The 17,597-nt window shown below is 51.9% G+C and overlaps 1 protein-coding gene across 7 annotated transcripts in view; it reads right to left on the bottom strand.

Annotated features, from left to right (window-relative positions):
- Positions 1-3,124: 3,124 nt before the first annotated feature.
- PRKCZ (protein kinase C zeta) overlaps positions 3,125-17,597 on the bottom strand; it is a 145,517-nt gene continuing 131,044 nt past the window's right edge. For 2 of the 7 annotated variants that reach the window (XM_064281116.1, XM_064281117.1), the window contains exons 14-18: positions 16,195-16,314; positions 15,321-15,400; positions 14,617-14,706; positions 4,258-4,373; positions 3,177-3,669 (exon numbers count right to left, since the gene is read on the bottom strand). In XM_064281116.1, coding sequence (XP_064137186.1) covers positions 3,582-3,669; positions 4,258-4,373; positions 14,617-14,706; positions 15,321-15,400; positions 16,195-16,314 — 494 coding nt within the window. In that variant the 3' untranslated portion in view covers positions 3,177-3,581. Of the gene's footprint in view, positions 3,670-4,257; positions 4,374-14,616; positions 14,707-15,320; positions 15,401-16,194; positions 16,315-17,597 lie in introns of all 7 variants that reach the window. The other 5 variants (XM_064281115.1, XM_064281111.1, XM_064281113.1 and 2 more) reach the window with 5 other exon arrangements.

The following is a 17,597-nucleotide window of genomic DNA, read 5'->3' as shown; positions in this document are numbered from 1 at the left end:
GCTAGTCTGTAGCACCTTTGTGTTGAGACAAAAACTTTTGGTTCCTTTTTCTCTTCTAACATGCGTGTAAGTCAGTCGGAAAATCAGTAGAACTGGCCTGCACAGGTGTGCGCTCCCAGGCGGGTAAGCGGCAGAGCCTTTGGCAGTGGAAACGTGGGTGTTTGTCCCCCTGTCAGCCCCTTTTATGGACAATCAACCTGATCGAGGGATCGAGTGATGTTTGAATTCTCTAACGTGGACTCAGCTGGATGTTACGTAATCCCAGACATTTAGAAAAGGTACAAAACCCTTCCCTGCTGTGATGCTGTGAGGCCTAGTCACTGACGGGCAGTTTTCAGGACATGAGGAGAGGAGGGAGCCCCAGGTGGACCCGCCAGGTGGCCACTGTGCTAGACAGCTAGTTGGCCAAAGCACACGGCTGCTGCGCGCTGCCCAGGCTCGGTGCCCACAGGAAGGGGCATCTGGAGACTTTTCCTTCGAGTGCTATTCAGCTGGGCTTTGGTGCCCAGTTCAGCATCCTGACACCCTCCTTTCCACCACAGCAGCCAGAGAGCTGTGTGGGGGGCAAAATGGCAGAAGCAGAAGAGACATAATGTGGACAGCCTGGATTAACGTGGGAAAATCTGTTTTCCTTTCAAAAATGGCTGCAAGAAACTTTGCTTTCTGGAAACACATTGTTATGGGTTGAATTGTGTCCCTCCCAAATATACATTGAAGTCCTCATCCCTGGTACCTGTGAACATGAAATAGGGTCTTGGAATATGTCATCAGTTAGCATAAGGTCAAACTGGAGTAGGGTGGGTTCTAATCCCATTGAGTGGGGTCTTTGTAGAAGATAAGAGATACAGGGAAGAGGGTAGGTGAGACCAGAGTGATGCAGCCAAGGACTACCTGGGGCCCCAGAAGCCAGCAGAGACAAAGGTCCTCCCCTAGAGCCTTCTGAGAGAACATGGTCCTGCCAACACCGTGAATTTGGACTACCTGCTTCCAGAACTGTGGAAGAATGAATTTATGTTCTTATCAGCCACACACTTTGTGGTATTTTGTTACAGCAGCCCTGGGAGATTCATACACACCTACTTTGTTATTTTAATGAAAATAATAACAACATCAGCATTTTCATCAAAGACTTTAATGGATGTGCAAGAACATGAACGGCCTTGGCCGTGGAAGGGAAGTGTATCATCCACAGGAGGAAGCCAGCCGGTGATGGGCTCTGCCCAGTCATTGTACAAACCGCATGAATGCGTCTACAGCCTTGCCGTCGCTGTCACCACAGTCCTCGGGAATATTTCAAAAGACCCACGCTGCAGCACGGTTTCTTTTTCTCCCAAACCACTGCAGTCACATCTTTCTGCTTCTATAATTTATAAAACAATTTATGTATACAAAGATTTCCCCTTCGTCATGAACAGAACGTTACCTGTACATTTTGGACACAAACAACCACACGGGTAACCAGTGAGCTGTTTGGCAACATGGTGACACTGCGCGTAAGTGCCATATATCTTAACAAGTCAAGGGCACTATATATTTGCACAAAGTAGTGTCACTGTACCCAGCACAGCAGAATGACCCACATGCTGGGGCTTGTGTGAGGCAGTCTGTCTGTCTCCGCAAGTTGACATCAGCACATCCCAGCTGCTCTGTTCGGAGTTAACGTGACAGAGCCAGTTCACACAGCTGTCTGGCTGGGCGACCGTCCACTGAACACTAGCTGGGCAGTGACCCTGTGACACTCCTCTTTGACCTGTGTTGTAGCCCCTGAGTTCAGCCTTCTACGGCATCTTGTGGGTTGAGGGATGCACTGGCTGCATCACACCCCCACGGATGGATAGAAGCTGCTCCAGCTCACATGGGGCATCCAGGCCCCTGCACACCCAGGTGTGGCTGGGGTGGCGTGGGGACAGGGGCCGCTGGTACATCAGTGTTTTGGCACTCCTGTCCTAGCACCGCAGGGCCGAGGCGCCATGTTTAGCACCAGCCATGGCACCATATCCTGAGAAGCCTGCGTGTGAGTGTCTGGCTGTGGAGAGGCCACACAGGGATGCGTTGGCACAGGGTCTCTCTGCTCCTTCCCCAGCACACCCTCTACCAGCCCCAGAGTCGGGTGGAGTGGCCCGGTGTGTGGCCGCGTGCTACACAGGCCTCAGGGAGGGGCTTGGGGCTTGGTCAGATGGAGACTCGGTCCCTTCCCATATACCTGGACAGCGAGGGGTTTAAAAGGCAGCTGTTGCCACAGCAGACGTGTTAGAAACTTTTAATAAATCCAAACACAGAGACCTCCTTTTTTAGAGACCCCCATGGTTTGCCTTTGCAAGCTGCCCCTCATGGAAGAAGGCGGCTGAGTGACCCATGACCTCGGCAGGTCATAGAAGCAGGTGGTGAGCTCTGCTAGGAAAATGGGGTATCTGTGAGTGTCTAGACTTAACTGTCTGACCTTAAGCTGGGGCCCCAAATACCCAGGTGCCACTGAACTGACTTTGACTCACGGTGACCCCATGTGTGTCAAGGGTAGAACTTCTCTCCGTGGGGTTGCCAATGGCTGATTTTTGGGAAGTAGATCGCCAGGCCTTTCTTCTGAGGTGCCCCTGGGTGGACGTGAACCTCAACCTCTCAGTAGCTGAGTGGGTTCACCATTTGTGCCACCCAGGGACTCCTAGGGCCCATCATACAGACATCCTTTCAAACCTTCTAATTCTGAATACTGTATTACCCCTGATAAAAATATCCCCCACAGTTCTCACGCATAACACAAGACATCACGTAGACACTGTTCCGTGTTTTCAGAAATGTATTTTGTGCAGATTTAGTTTTCGATTTTCTTTTTGGTCTACGGGTGCTTTGGTAAGCCACGTGTTTAAAATCTCTAGGATCCAATTTTACCGTCACAGTCCAGTGTGCCAGCTGAGGCCATTGGTGCCCATCTGGTGAAGGGTAACTTCAGGTGAGTGACATGCGCCGTACGAAAATACTTGTTAAATATTAACAACGGGAACTTACCGGGACTTAGAAAATGTTCCGAGTTTGTACAAATTCTCCATCGCGGGGTGTCCCTTTAGGCACTTAGACTCCTGTCCCCCCACCTCTTATCTGATTGTGCGCCGAGCACAGCTCCTCTGTGTGTGGGGGGTAGCGTCGGGGCGCCCTGCACGTGCCACTGGGGAAAAAAGGCATCGGAAGGAAACTTGGACATCATAGGTACACTTTATTCCCCGGGACATTACACGCTCGCCCTCCTGGAAGAGCCGTCGGCGCACCGAGTTCTGTTTCTAGAAAGTGTGCACCTTCAGAATCGCAGGGCAGCCTCCCCCTGCACACAGGAACGGCAGCTCCACTGTGTCACACAGGCACAAGAAGCAGATTCTGTCCGCACAGAGCCAGCCTGTCAGGCCCAGGTGCCAAGAGTGTTCTCTCAGAGGCAGGCGCCCACAGACGCCTCTCTCCGCGGCCCTGGCGGTGCGTGTCCCTCCCTGGCCGCACTCCAAGCCTTGCGCCCAGCCCGGCATGCATATGCTGTAGTTAAGGATAAAGTTCAAGGGTCATTCACACAGTATGTCCCCGGCAGGGCCGCCGCCCCCTCACACGGACTCCTCAGTGGAGAGCAGTAAGGGGTTGATGTACTCGAAGCCTTCAAACTCGGACTGGTCGATCCTCTTGATGACGTCCCTTTGGGCAAAGGAGAGAAAGAGAAATCAGCGCTTCCCTGAGCTTCTGCCCCTCGTACAAGATCCCTCATGCCCAACCCACAGTTGCTGTCGGGTGCTACAGAATCAGTTTAGACTTTGAGTGACCCTTTATGACAGAGTGAAGCCCTGGTGGCACGGTGGTTAAGAGCTCGCCTACTAACCAAAAGGTCGGCAGTTCGAATCTACCAGCAGCTCCATGGAAACCCTACAGGGCGTTCTATTCTGTCCTGTAGGGTTGCTATGAGTCGGAATCAACTTGGGGGCAACGGGTTTATAGGACAGAGTAGAACTGCCTCATAGGATTTCCTTGGCTATAATAGTTGAGAGAGCAGACTGCCACGTCTTTTCTCCCTCGGAGCTGCTGGTGGGTTCAAACTGCTGACCTTTTGGTTACCAGCCAAGCGACTGACAGTTGTGCCATCCAAAGTAGGAAATTAAAAGATACGGACTTCGGCCAAGAGTGACACACCGGATGCCCGGGGGCCACCACCTTGGGGTCACTGTCGCCCTGCCTGTCAGCTCAGCAGGGGGAGCCCTGGCCCTCCTGGGCCCTTCCAGCAGGACTTACTCGTCGTCCGGGGTGAGCTGCACTGGCTCGCTGGTGAACTGCGTGTCGAAGTTGTCGAGGCCATAGTCATCCGTGATCTGTGGCTGGAACGGAGGGAGGGCCTGCTTCTTCTCCAGCTTGGAAAAACAACATGAAAAATGTCTGATCAGGGCTGTAATCTGGATTTAGTCTTTGTGTGCATGCAAACCTCAAAATGAAATAGGAAGACACTCAATGATTAAATACGCTTAGTACTTGAATGACAACATGCATTTTATCTTAAATCACAAAATCGAGGTGAAACTATCCAAAGTCAAAAAAATTCTGCTTGAGCTGAAAATAAGCCAAAAGGCTGGCTGGAGAAGAGGACCCTGACTGCCCCTGCGGCACCTCCCTGACCTCGGGCCTCAGCCACCCTCAGCGGCCACCTCACCAGAATTGGCCATGGTTGGTTGGATTTTTTCTCTTTCCTTCTTACATCCTAGAAACCTTTGTCATTAAGTTCCTGGGTAGGACAACCTCGCCCTCACCCACCCACGTGCTGGCACTTGCAGGCAGCCAGATGATCCCCCCATCTGTACGACCCGCTCCCCTTCCAAGCTGTCAGGGAACCAGTTCTTGACTCTTTAGATACCAAGTTTCCGACCCTGGTGCTCCTTGGCAGTTAATGCATGCTGCACAGGAGAGGGGGCTGCTTGAGACCCTGGTTGTGGACATGCTTCCAGGGCTGAAACGGTGCCGTGGGGGAGAATCACGTGCCCACTCCACCCATGGATGACGCGTTAGGGAACAGCAAAGACCCATGATTCTCCCAAGAACTGCGATGTAGCAGTTCGTGGAATACCAGTCCCTGCGGTGGGGAGCTGCGATCCAGGTGCCAGCAGGGACATCCCTCCCACATCAGACCATGTGAGGCTGGGAGGGAGGCATACAGGCAAGGAGCAAACCTCAGCCCCACCTTCCCACTCAGAGCTGCTTAACTCATGCCACAGATAACCCTGGTATCCCAAGTGGGTAGGGTCCCCTCCAGGTATGTAGGGTGTAGGTGAGACTGCCTGCTCCTGGGGGGACTCTTGGGGCTGCAGCCACACCCATGACAGCAGAGCTGGTCTGATGCCACAAGGGGACAACCTGCCAGACAGGAGAGCACCAGCCACAACAAAAATGAGACACCAGCCTGCCTGAGCGGACAATCCCCTTCTCCCTATTTTGGGACTTGGAGTCTAGATACCAATCCTAACAGCACAAACTCAATTAGGACTGGAAAACTGGGAAGTATTCTGCTCATGGATTTGGTGAAGGGAACGGTAATATCCACCATCCTCCTGATTTGCTCCAGGCTCAGGGTGGACACTGCTGGCAGTGACCCAACATCCACCCCACCTCTCCAAGCCCACAGAACCTGACGGTGTTTTCTGCTTCCGGGCAGTATGTCCTTCAGGAAGGCTGGGGCACCTGACCCTGCCCCAGAGGGTGACCAGGGATAATGCTACACAGTCTGCGGTAGCCTCATTCCCCTGCCAGTGATGGTCCAGCACAGCCATGTCCCCCTGTGGGGGATAATTCAAGCTGAAAGCCACGAGGCCAAGTCCGGGGGGCTTCTGGAAAAGGCATTCTCACTAATAAATGGGGAAGAAGCAGTCCTTTCAAGCCCTTGTCTGCCAGGAGTGTGGCTCCATCTTGGGGCCAGAGGAGCCCCCAGATGATGGGCAACTTGCCAAGCATGGCTGAGCAAAGGTGGGGAAAGAGTTGGGCTGGAGCAGCTGATTGACACCTCAAGACTGCCCAGGTCCAGATTGGTGCCGTGTGGGTGACGAAGGTCTGTTGGAGCCCGAGCAGGGTTTTCATCCACTTGCTGCTGTCCACCTTGGGACTGCCCCCTCCCCTAGCTCTAGGACCTCCCCATGCGCCTGAGTTCCCCCTCCTCTGCCCAGCTGGTCCTCCAGAGCCACCCTGGTCCCCAGTCCGCATCTCTCTCACTCTGAACCATCTCTGGTTGGTCTCACTCATGCCTGGGAAGCCAGGACTCCACATTTACATCTCATTTCTCCAAACGTGCTCACCATGATGATGACGCCTGCAGTGAACACTTACTGAGGGCTGGTCTCAGGGTTTTACCTATACTATCTAATTCATTCCTCACGACAACTTTGAGGTGGTTTCCATCATATCACTATCACTACCACCACCACTACTGTAACCTCCGTTAATATCACCAGTACACCACCATCACCATTACCATCGATACCATCACATCACTGCCATCATCACCACCATCACCTTCGTCACCACGGCCATCATCACCATCGGCATCACCACCAATAACATTGTCACCGCCACCACTGACATTATCACCACCACTCCCATCATTACCATCATCACCATCCCCATTTTACAGACAAGGAATCCCAAGGCGCAGAGAGGTCAAGGAGTTTGCCCATGGCCACACAGTTCATCAGTGGCAGAACTGGGACTTAGCCTGGCTGTCTGGCTACAGGATCTGTGCCCTGGCCTGCTGTCCTATACTGACTCCTGTTCACATGGTTGCTGCCTACTGTGTCTACATGGAAGTCTCAAGGGAACGTCAAGATCAAATGTGCTTCAGGAAAACAAAACCATACATGCTCAGTTCTGACCTGGGGTCTCCTGCCTCCCTCCTCACCCAACCCCCGGCCCTCCCAATCCATCCTCCAGATTCACTTGGCCAAGGAATTTCCCACCGTCCACCTGGGGGTTGCCCTGATATCCTTCCCTATTGATCTGGACTATTCTAACAGGACTTGCAGCAATAAGGGACCCAGGAAGAGGCAGGGATGCAGGCAGCCTTGGGGAAGGTAACAGTGCCACTTCTAAAATCTCCCTGGGCTGGAGAAGAACTGGTTTGGCTCTCCAGACATCTAGCAGCAGTGCTAACTCCAGAATGTGGAGGACTGATGAGTGAGGACCCAGCCTGAGGGTGCCTACTAGGGGGGAGGGTCCCCAACCCTTACAAAGTCCTGTACTGAACTTCTTAGAATGTGTATGCCTCCTCCACTGGGTTAACTGAGAACATTCCAGAGGTCCACGACACAAAGCATTTTCTCCCTGGAGCCTTTGTGCTCAGAGCACTGAGCTGTCCTGTTGAACTGCACACTGGGATCTACCCAAACTGGCTTGGTTTTGTCTGAGGCACGGTCACACTGCAGCTTGCGTCAAGGAGGTCTCCTGGAGGAAAACAGTTTCCTACTACACGTATGTTTAATCTGTAAGGGGGTCAGTCAATGCAGAACCTGCCAACAACTTGGACTTGCTAGTTTGATGACAGGTGGTGTCTTAGTTACATAGTGCTGCTATAATGGAAATACCACAAGTGGATGGCTTTAACAAAGAGAAGTTTTTTCTCTCACAGTTTAGGAGGCTATAAGTCCGAGTTCAGGGTGCTGGCTCAAGGGTAAGGCTTTTTCTTTGTGTTGGCTCTGGGGCAAGTCCTTGTCATCAATCTAGGAGCTTCTCAGCACAGGGACCCCAGGTCCAAAGGACCTGCTCCCCTCCTAGTTCTTCATTCTTGGTGGTAGGAGGGCCCTCTGTCTCTTTGCTCACTTATTTCTTTTATATCTCAAAAGAGATTGACTCGAGATTCAACCTAATATTGTAGATTGAGTCCTGCCTCATTAATGTAACTATCTCGAATCTTGCCTCATTAACATCATAGAGGTAGGATTTACAAAACATACGAAAATCCCATCAGATGACAAAATGGTGGACAATCACACAACACTGGTTGACACACATTTTGGGGGGACACATTTCAACACATAACAGGTGGTGACTAGACAACCCACCTCACCCAGCTCATACGGTGGTGGTGTGATGGTTAATTCTATGTCAATGTGGCTAGACTGTGGTTCCCTGTGGTTTGGCCTAACCCTAGTCTAGTTGCTGCTATGAAGTAGTTACATGGGATTAGATCACCTGGCCTCAGGTAGAGCAGACTACCTTCCATAATGCAATGCAATGTAATATATAATCACCTTCTGTGTTGTTGCTGTTGTTAGGTGCCATCAAGTCACTTCTGACTCATAGTGACCCTATGTACAACAGAAACACTGCCCAGTCCTGTGCCATCCTCACAATTGTTGCTATGTTTGAGCCCACTATTGCAGTCGCTGACCTCTACCTAGCATGATGTCCTTCTCCAAGGACTGGTCCATACTGACAACATGTCCAAAGTATGTGAGATGAAGTCTCACCATCCTTGTTTCTAAGGAGCATTCTGGCTGTACTTCTTCCCAGACAGATTTGTTCGTTCTTCTGGCAGTCCATGGTATATTCAGTATTCTTCACCAACACCATAATTCAAATGCATCAGCTCTTCCTCAGTCTTCCTTATTCACTATACAGCTTTTGCATCCATACGAGGTCACTGAAAATACCACGGCTTGGGTCAGGCACACCTTAGTCCTAAAAGTGACATCTTTGCTTTTTAACACTTTAAAGAAGTCTTTTGCAACGGATTTGCCCAATGCAATACGTTGTTTGATTTCTTGACTGCTGATTCCTGGGTGCTGATTGTGAATCTAAGTAAAATGAAGTCCTTGACAATTTCAGTGTTTTTTCCATTTATCACGATGTTGCTTATTGGTCCAGTCGTGAGGATTTTTGCTTTATGTTGAGGGGTAATCCATATTGAAGGCTGTAGTCTTTGATCTTCATCAGTAAGTGCTTCAAGACGTTTTCACTTTTAGCAAGCACCATTGTGTCACCTGCATATCTAAGGTTGTTTATGAGTCTTCCTCCAGTCATGATGCTGCGTTCTTCATATAGTCTAGCTTCTTGGGTTATTTGCTCAGCATAAAGACTGAATAAGTATAGTGAAATGATACAACCCTGATGCACCCCTTTCCTGATTTTAAACCACACAATATCCCCTTGTTCTGTTCGAACAACTGCTTCTTGGTTTATGTACGGGTTCCACATAAGCACAATTAAGTGTTCCAGAATTCCCATTCTTCGAAATGTTATCCATAATTTGTTATGAGCCACACAGTTGAATGCCTTTGTGTAGACAATAAAACACAAGTAAACATCTTTCTGGTATTCTATACTTTCAGCTAAGATCCATCTAACATAAGCAATGATATCCCTGGTTCCACATCCTCTTCTGAATCTGGCTTGAATTTCTGATTGTTCCCTGTTGATGTACTGCTGCACCCGTTTTTGAATTATCTCGCATGTTTTACTTGTGTGTGATATTAATGATATTGTTTGATAATTCCTGCGTTCACTTGGATCACCTTTCTTTGGAATGGGCACAAATATGGATCTCTTCAAGTCAGTTGGCCAGGTAGCTGTCTTCCAAATTTCCTGGCTTATGTGAGTACACGTTTCCAGCATTACATCCATAATCACCTTCCATAACGCAATCTAATGTAATATAGTCAATCAGTTGAGGTCATACCAGTGTAGGGTGGATCCTAAACCTAATCACTTCTGAGTTATAAAAGAGAAGGTGAGAAGCAGACACACGGGGGAAGACAAACACTATGTGAGGATCACCAAAGAAACAAGGAACCCCCAGGGCTACCAACAAGGAAGGAAGTGACATGGCCGAGACCCTGATTTGGACTTCTAGCCTCCAGAACTGTGAGAAAATCAATTTGTTTGAAAGTTTGAAAAGCACTCGTGGTGTTTGTGGTACAGCAGGACGAGGGGACTGAGGCGGGCAGGAAATAGGAATCACGTTAAAAAAAATGCATCACTTCAAAACCCAGACTCCTGAGACTCACGACACGTGTCTTTCACTCATGAATTCTACAACGATTTGTGGAAGCCTGGCATGTCCTGGGCGTCCAGGCCTCAGGTGGACAAAGACCCTGGCAGCGGGTGGCTTTCGGGACAGCCTGGCTGGCCTCACCTTGGAAAACCAGGGGCTTCTCCTCCTGGACCATTTCCTTCACAGTAACTCGTTGCTCATTTGTGGCTTCCCCTGGGGATGGGGGCCATGCCCAGCAATGTCCTGAGGGCCTTTTCATTAATGGCCAAACAGAGGCGCCTTCCAGGTACAGATTCAGGACCAAGAAGGGTGGTAGAGGACGATCGAGCACCAGCCCTGCACTACTTCAGGATGGGCTGAAGGGGAGGCCCCTGACAAGCCCCTTGGTCACCAAGCACAATGACCCCCCATGAAGGAGACCCCAGGGAGGTAGACCCTGTGAAGACCCCACCTGGGCTGGCCCACCACGTCAGCAAGGGGTGGCCCTTCACTGGACACTACCCTTCCCAGAGTGCACTGGTGGCTGCAGGAGGGGGTGGGTGCCAGGCCAAGAAGCAGAGGGCAGGGGTGGCTCTGAGCCCTCAGAGGCCCAACAAGAGGTGCAGACAGAGCCCAGAAACCCCCAGCATGGAGGACGAGCTGGAAGTGCTGGCTGATGCCCCCTGCTCCCACCGCCACCAAGTTCTCAGGAAGAGCAGTTCTGAGGTACCTCGGAGCACCTTCTCCGCCTCAAACACCCTGTTACTCAGACTCTCGATTACGAGTCCTCAGGGATGAAGCAAAATTTCATGGACTCAGATGGGCCCCCTCCAGCCTGGCTCTGCCCGGCCCTGCCAGGCACCACCCCCCTCCTCCCCACCCTCCCAAGACAGGCAGCCGCTGTGGCAGAGATAGCAGAGGACAACCTGGGTCCTCATGTAGGAGGTGCTTTCCACCCACCTGTGGGTCCAGGCCCTGCACCTGGATCCAGGGCCCCAGAGGCTGCCAGGTCCCCCAAACACACCACCTCTGCCATGAACCGTGGCCTCTGTCAGTGAGGGTCCAGAGGCTCATGTTACAGTGTGGTTTAGCACCTCGGGGCTCTCCTGGCCTTTGCCTGATACCACAGGCACACCCCCACCGTGCCCATGGCTGGGGGACATGCAGAAGGCTCTGCCCCATGTCCCTCCCTCCAATTGACAGCAGATGGCTTCGCTATGCTGCAACACCCTGAAGGGCTGCAGGCAGGAGCGTGGCCCCACCCATCCCCACAAGACACCTGCTAGGCCCTCGCTGAGCACAGCAGTCCTGGGCCGGTAGGTGGGCAGAGGGAGAACAGGGCAGGAGGGAAGAACTTTTGCCCAAGTTCTGCCCTCGGAGATTCAAGGAGGATGGCTTTGTGTTCCCAGCCCCGTCCCAGCTGGAAAGGCTACCTGAAGGAGACATCTGGAAGAAACACGCACAGGCCGTACATGTTCTTGCCCCATCCCACAGTGAGCAGAACGCTCACCTAGGGGCAGCCCAGAGCTGTGTCCACTGCGGGGGCGTGGGGGGCTGGGGTGACAAGCAGCGGGGAAGCAGTACCCACAGACCCTCAGCGGGAGCAGCTGCTGTGGAAAACATTTTCCCGTGACCCAGCAATTCCACTCCTAGATATGCACCCATGAGACTGGAAAGCAGGGACTCAAGCAAATATGAGTACACCCGTGTTCATGGCAGCATGATTCACAATAGCCAAAAGGTGGAAACAACCCAAGTGTCCATCAACGGACGAATCGAAAAACAAATGTGGCCAGTCCATGCAATGGAATATTATCCATCCATAAAAAGGAATGAAGTTCTGGTGCGTGTTACAACATGGGCGAAGCCTGAAAACATCATGCTGAGTGAAAGAAGCCAGTCACAAAGGATCACATGTTGCATGATTTCCTTCCTAGAACACGTGAACGCATGCAGACAACAGAAAGTAGATGAGTGGCTGCCAGGGGCTGGGGCAGGGGGAATAGGGAGTGACTGCTAATGGGTGCAGGGTTTCTTTCTGGGATGATGAGAATGTTCTGGAAACAGATAGTGGAGATGGTTGCACAACAGGTGAGTATACTAAAATGCTACTGAATTTTCACTTGAAATGAGTGAATTGTATGTGAATTAGATCTCAATAACACTATTAAATAAAGTTAAAAAAAAAAAAAAACTCCAAAACATGAATGATTTAAAACGAAAGTGGAGGTGACCAGGGTTGTACTGGGGTGGGGGGAGTGGACAATGGGTGGTCGTGGTAGCCCTGGGAAGAGCCACCACGCCCCCTGTCCACCTAGGAGCCTCACTGTGTCCACGTGTAAAGTCGCCCAGGGGGCAAATGTCTGGCTGGAACCCACCACACCCTATGATGACACTCCCCAAAGCCTGGGGTGGCCCTGCAGGGATTTGTTCTCTAGTTGGTTCACCTCTGTGCTGCGATTTTAACGGTGCTGCCGACTTCAGTCCCAGGCACAGAGGTGGCAGTGGTAACTCAGACTTGCCTGCCACTGAGGACAGAAATCTGGAAAGAACGTGAAGACGCCCTCCTAGTGGGGCGGTGAGGAAATACACACCAGGCATGGAGCTGGGAGGACCTGGCTGTCTAGCCCGGAGGCCCAATCCAGCTGAGGATACCAGAGGTGGAGAATGGTAGAAACAAACCAGCCTCACCTTATGGGGTTCTGGGGGAGAGGCTGGGGCAATGCTGGGTTACCATGACCCAGGTCCTGGTAGATGCAAAAAATCCTTTGTGGTAAACAATAGGACCTGCCCTCAAAATTACGTACATGGGTGATTTTTCAAGTGCTACATCCGGTAGCCAATGGAAAGAGCCTAGGCCCACAAGTCGCTGGGACATCATGAGGACACACAGGCGCCGAGCAGATACCCAGTGACCAGGGCCCTGTGGGGAAGCCCCCACAGGGCCTACCTGTGCTCACTGGGCCCCGAGGGAGGCTAGCCATCCCAGCAAGGGGCTGGTACTGCATTAAAGGACTCAGCAGCTCTGCTAAACCAGAGAGAGACACTCAGGTGGAACACGTCCTCACCTTGTTGAAGTCCAAAGCATATGAGCACAGCATGCAAGCTTCGTGCAGCCCACTGGTTTGACTGGCAGACCGCTGGTCCTCAAGAACCCCCAGAAGGACAGGCCAGACACCACCACAAGGAGCTGCCTTGGCTGGGCGCCCCACATGGGCTCATATATAAATGTACATGTGTATATCCCTCACCCATCTGTCAGCAGCTTGCATGATGCTGTGATGCTGGAAGCTATGCCACTGGTATTTCAAATACCAGCAGGGTCACCCATGGTGGATAGGTTTCAGTGGAACTTCCAGACTAAGACAAGACTAGGAAGAAAGGCCTGGCGATCTACTTTTGAAATCAGCCAGTGAAAACCCTGTGGATGAGATCACAACAGAACACTGTCTGGCATAGTGCTGGAAGAAGAGCTTCCTAGGTTGGAAGGTACTCATAATACATAGTGGCTGCAACAATGGACATTTTGTCCTGTTGTGCATGGGGTCACCAGGAGTAAGAGCTGACTCGATGGCAACTACCAACAATAACAACTGCAGGAGGGATGCCAGGCTGTCATCCTAAAATATTTGGCTGGGCCATGGAAAAGTTCCTGCTGGACAGGACAGGCTAGGGACCCCATCCCACCCTACTTTTGAGTCCCACAGACCCACAGAGGAACACCATCTGAACAAGAATGTGACCCTGTCAGGATCTGGGCAAACACTCCCCTTCCTCAAAGCCGGACTTCCTTCTGTTCTCACTGAAGCTAAATTTCAAAAATTTACTTAGCTCTCTAGCCAATCTTTTTGTCCTCACACAAGCCTACATGGATGGATTCTATCCCAGTAACTCTGTAAACGTTTATATATTCTGATAAAAATTGGTTCAAATTTTCTTGTAATGCTGGGAGCTGTCACACTGAAGGCAAAATGGGTGATGCCACAAGGCTGCTTTTTGGCCACATCATGTGATAGGTGACAGGCTATGACTGACAATAGCAGACTTTTGAAACCGACCATGAAATCAAAGACAGCGTTCCTCGGGGCCCAGGAGTCCCCCTGGATCCCTAGGGGCAGAAATCACCAAGAGCACCACCACTGGGCTGACTCCACCATCCTTGGTCTCCTTATTCTGGGCTCAAGTCTGTGTTCCAAACTACCCCCTTCTGCCTCTCCTCTGCCCTCTGGGGCCCTGGAGGGTGCCCCCACTCTCTTCCTCTTTCCTCTGGTGTCTGGGGCCCTGGAAGGTGCCCCCACTCCCTTCCACCTACCTCTCCTCTGTCCTCTGGGACCCTGGAGGGCGCCCTCATTCTCTTCTTCCTTTCTCTGCCCTCTGGGACCCTGGAGTGGACCCACCACAAGCCCTTCAGTTCATCTTGCTGCACGAGGCTGGATCCTCACCATAGGGGGAGCTGCTGCCCCTCCCAGGGCTCCTCTGCACCCAGCCTGTTGGTACCCCCCACACTCATATGGGTGTCCTGGTTCAGAGGAACCCTGGCTCACGTGTCCCCTGGCTCACAAGCCTCCCATCTCATGCACCCCGCCCCCACCATGAAGACCCATGTCCTGTTCACCACTTGGGAGTTAATGGCCCGGTGCTGCCTTTACCAGGTCCCAGTCGATGCTGCGGAAGAAGGCGTGAGACTTGATGTCCGAGAATCCCGTCTGGGGCCGGCAGCCGAGCCTCTCTTTGGGGTCCTGGGTCAGAGTTCAAACAAGGGCAAATCAGCAGCAAGGGTGGACACGATCTGACTGGCAGCCCTCGTTCAACAAGGGACCCCACTCTCTATGAAGGGATCTAGAGTGCCCTGGACAAGCAGCTCCAACCATCCCGCTGAACATCAGCTGTTCCCTTCCCCACGCTAACGGTTCTCTCCGCATGCTGGGCTCTCATGAAATTTCCCTCCAGCACCATCTCTTTTATTTTGTGAGGTATGAGTGGAAATGGGCACTTCATAGAATGCACAGCTCACGAAATGAAGCAGAGCTTCAAACCCACACATTTGACATATAACCTGGGCAACATTAAACACCCAATAGCGGGAAGAACCCCTGTGCCTCACAACACCCGTTCACCGTAAAGATGAAGGGCTAGGGGCATGGTGACGCCACACGCAGACGCACACATATACACGCACAGGCATGCAGATACACAGAGACACACAGGCACACAGATGCAGACACACACACACAGATGCACATAGACATACACACAGGCACAAACACACACACAATGCACACAGACACGCAGACGCACTCAGATACACACATGTGCATGCATGCTTTGTCCCAATGGCTCCAGGGCATCATACCTTGTTTAAAAATCCTTTGAGGACATGGGAAGCTTTGACGGAGAGGAAGCGGGGGATCCGAATGGGCTTCTCCAGGATCACTGCGGGGGTTCGGGGGCGTGAAAAAGTGATCCCCCACTGTGCCCTGATTCTCCCCTGCCCACAGACAAGCCCAGCAGTCCGCTCAGTGGTCTCATGGCTTCCTGAACTCTCAGGGTCACCCCCGAGCCCTGCTTGCACCTAGAGAGCTCTTTAACGTGCCAAGGCCTACAAGTCCACACCTGTGGCCTCCCTGAGTACTTTTTTCATGACTGTGTATAAAACGAACCACCTGCGCTGGATTTAAACACGCGCAGGTGAGGTCCGCCCCACTCGCCTTCTGCTCTTTGGCCACCAGACAGTGCCTGTGGGACCGCCGTGCTCTGGGCCACAGCATCACCCAGGGACCTTTCAGGCTTCCAGGTGGACACAGCTGGGATGTGGGCTGGGAAGGGGGGCATTCTGGGTGGACAGAGCCCAGATGTGGGCTCGGAGGGGGGTCTGCCACTTCAGAGTGCAGGCCTGACCAGGGCAGAGGGACTGGGGCTCAATCAAAGCAGATCTGAGGGCTGAGATGCTGTGCTTGTCACCCCGCCCGTGGCTGGCCCCAGTTGATGGCCCTGCCTTTCTAAGAGCATGTCTGAGGAGCTAGGGGTGTGGCCGCGCCTGAGTGTTTATGAATTAAAGAGCACAGGTACGCTTTTCCGAGCACTGTAGGTCCCAGTCTGGGAGGCAGGTTCCGGACCCTTCCACCTACACCTTTGAAATGTGAAGAAACATCTAAGATGCAGGGAGGAGGCTATGTGCATGACCGGGGCTGCACTGGGCCCGTCAGCCATGCTGGGGGGCGACGCACCTTGGAAAAGGTAGTCCTCCGTGTTCATGTCGGGGTTATCGGTGATGATGTCAAAGGGGGACCGCCCAGCCATCATCTCGAACATCAGCACACCAAGGGCCCACCAGTCCACGCTGAACCCTGCGGGAAGTGTGCTGGTCATGCCAAGTGGTCAGTCACACCTAGGAGCCAGCCGAGAGCACCCTGCTGCTGGCTTGTTGGCTGAGATACATCCAGGTCAACGTGGGTTTTTTAACCAAGCACAGGTAGTAGCAAAACACGTGGGAGTGGGAATTTTACATTTCTTTGGCCAATGCTCAGGTTTCCTGTGTTTTCAGAAATGGAAGGAGTGCCTCTTCTCCAGCGTGGCCTGGCTGATTCTCAGCCCCCTGTTCTGGTGGGTGCCAGCCTTTTTCTTATTGTTAGGAAAGTTGGAATTCTACCACTGAACCACCAACGCCTTATATATAGTTATGTTGCTATTGTTAGCTGCTGTGAAGTCAGCCCTGACTCATGGCGACTCCATGCACAATGGAATGAGACACCACCAGGTCCTGTACCATCCTCATGACGGGTTGCTGACGGGACCACTGTGCTCCATAGCGTTTTCACTGGCTCATTTTTGGAAGTAGGCCCCCAGGCCTCTCTTCCTAGTCCATCTTAGTCAGGAAGCTCCACTGAAACAGTTCAGCATCATAGCAACACACAAGCCTCCAGTGATAGACGGGTGGTGGCTACACGTAAGATGCATTGGCCAGGAATCAAACCCAGGTTTCTTGTATAAACCAAAAACCAAACCCACTGCCGTTGAGTCAATTAGGACTCACAGTGACCCTATTGGACAGAGTAAGACTGCCCTACAGGGTTTTCAAGGAGCACCTGGTGGATTTGAACTGTCTAGCTCTTAACCACTACGCCACCAGGGTTTCTCATATAAAGGCGAGAATTCTACCACTGAACCTCCACTGCCCCTACCTTTTTCATACTTGGTGGCAAAGCTGTTTTCATCTTGAGGCCATTCACCCTCTGTCTGATGTTACACAGTTTGCCAAGGCTGTTATCTGGCCTTGTATCTTTGCTGGTGGCATCTCTGACCAGACATTTACAATGGATCAAATCTGTCAGGTTTCCTTTCTAGCTCCTAGTTTTAACTAAGCTTGAAAAACCTCTATCACTAAGATTACACAAACACTTTCCTGTATCTTCTATGTGTATTTTTTTTTTTTTTTAATACTCAAATGATGACTGTCTGGAATGTATTCTAGTGTGTAGGGGACCAGGAGACCCTGATTTCAGCTTTGCCTGTAGACACAGCTGTCCTAGCGCCATCCAGCAGCCCACCTGCCCTCGCTAAGTTGAGATGCTGCTCTGTCACATGCAGAGTCCCTGTCTGGGGCTGGGCTCTGCATTCTGCCTCTGGCCCG

Source organism: Loxodonta africana, chromosome 3 (genome assembly GCF_030014295.1).
Source record: "Loxodonta africana isolate mLoxAfr1 chromosome 3, mLoxAfr1.hap2, whole genome shotgun sequence".
In the NCBI taxonomy this organism is placed as follows: domain Eukaryota; kingdom Metazoa; phylum Chordata; class Mammalia; order Proboscidea; family Elephantidae; genus Loxodonta; species Loxodonta africana.
The sequence above is the reverse complement of the archived record's forward strand: the minus strand, read 5'-3'. Positions and strand labels throughout refer to the sequence as shown.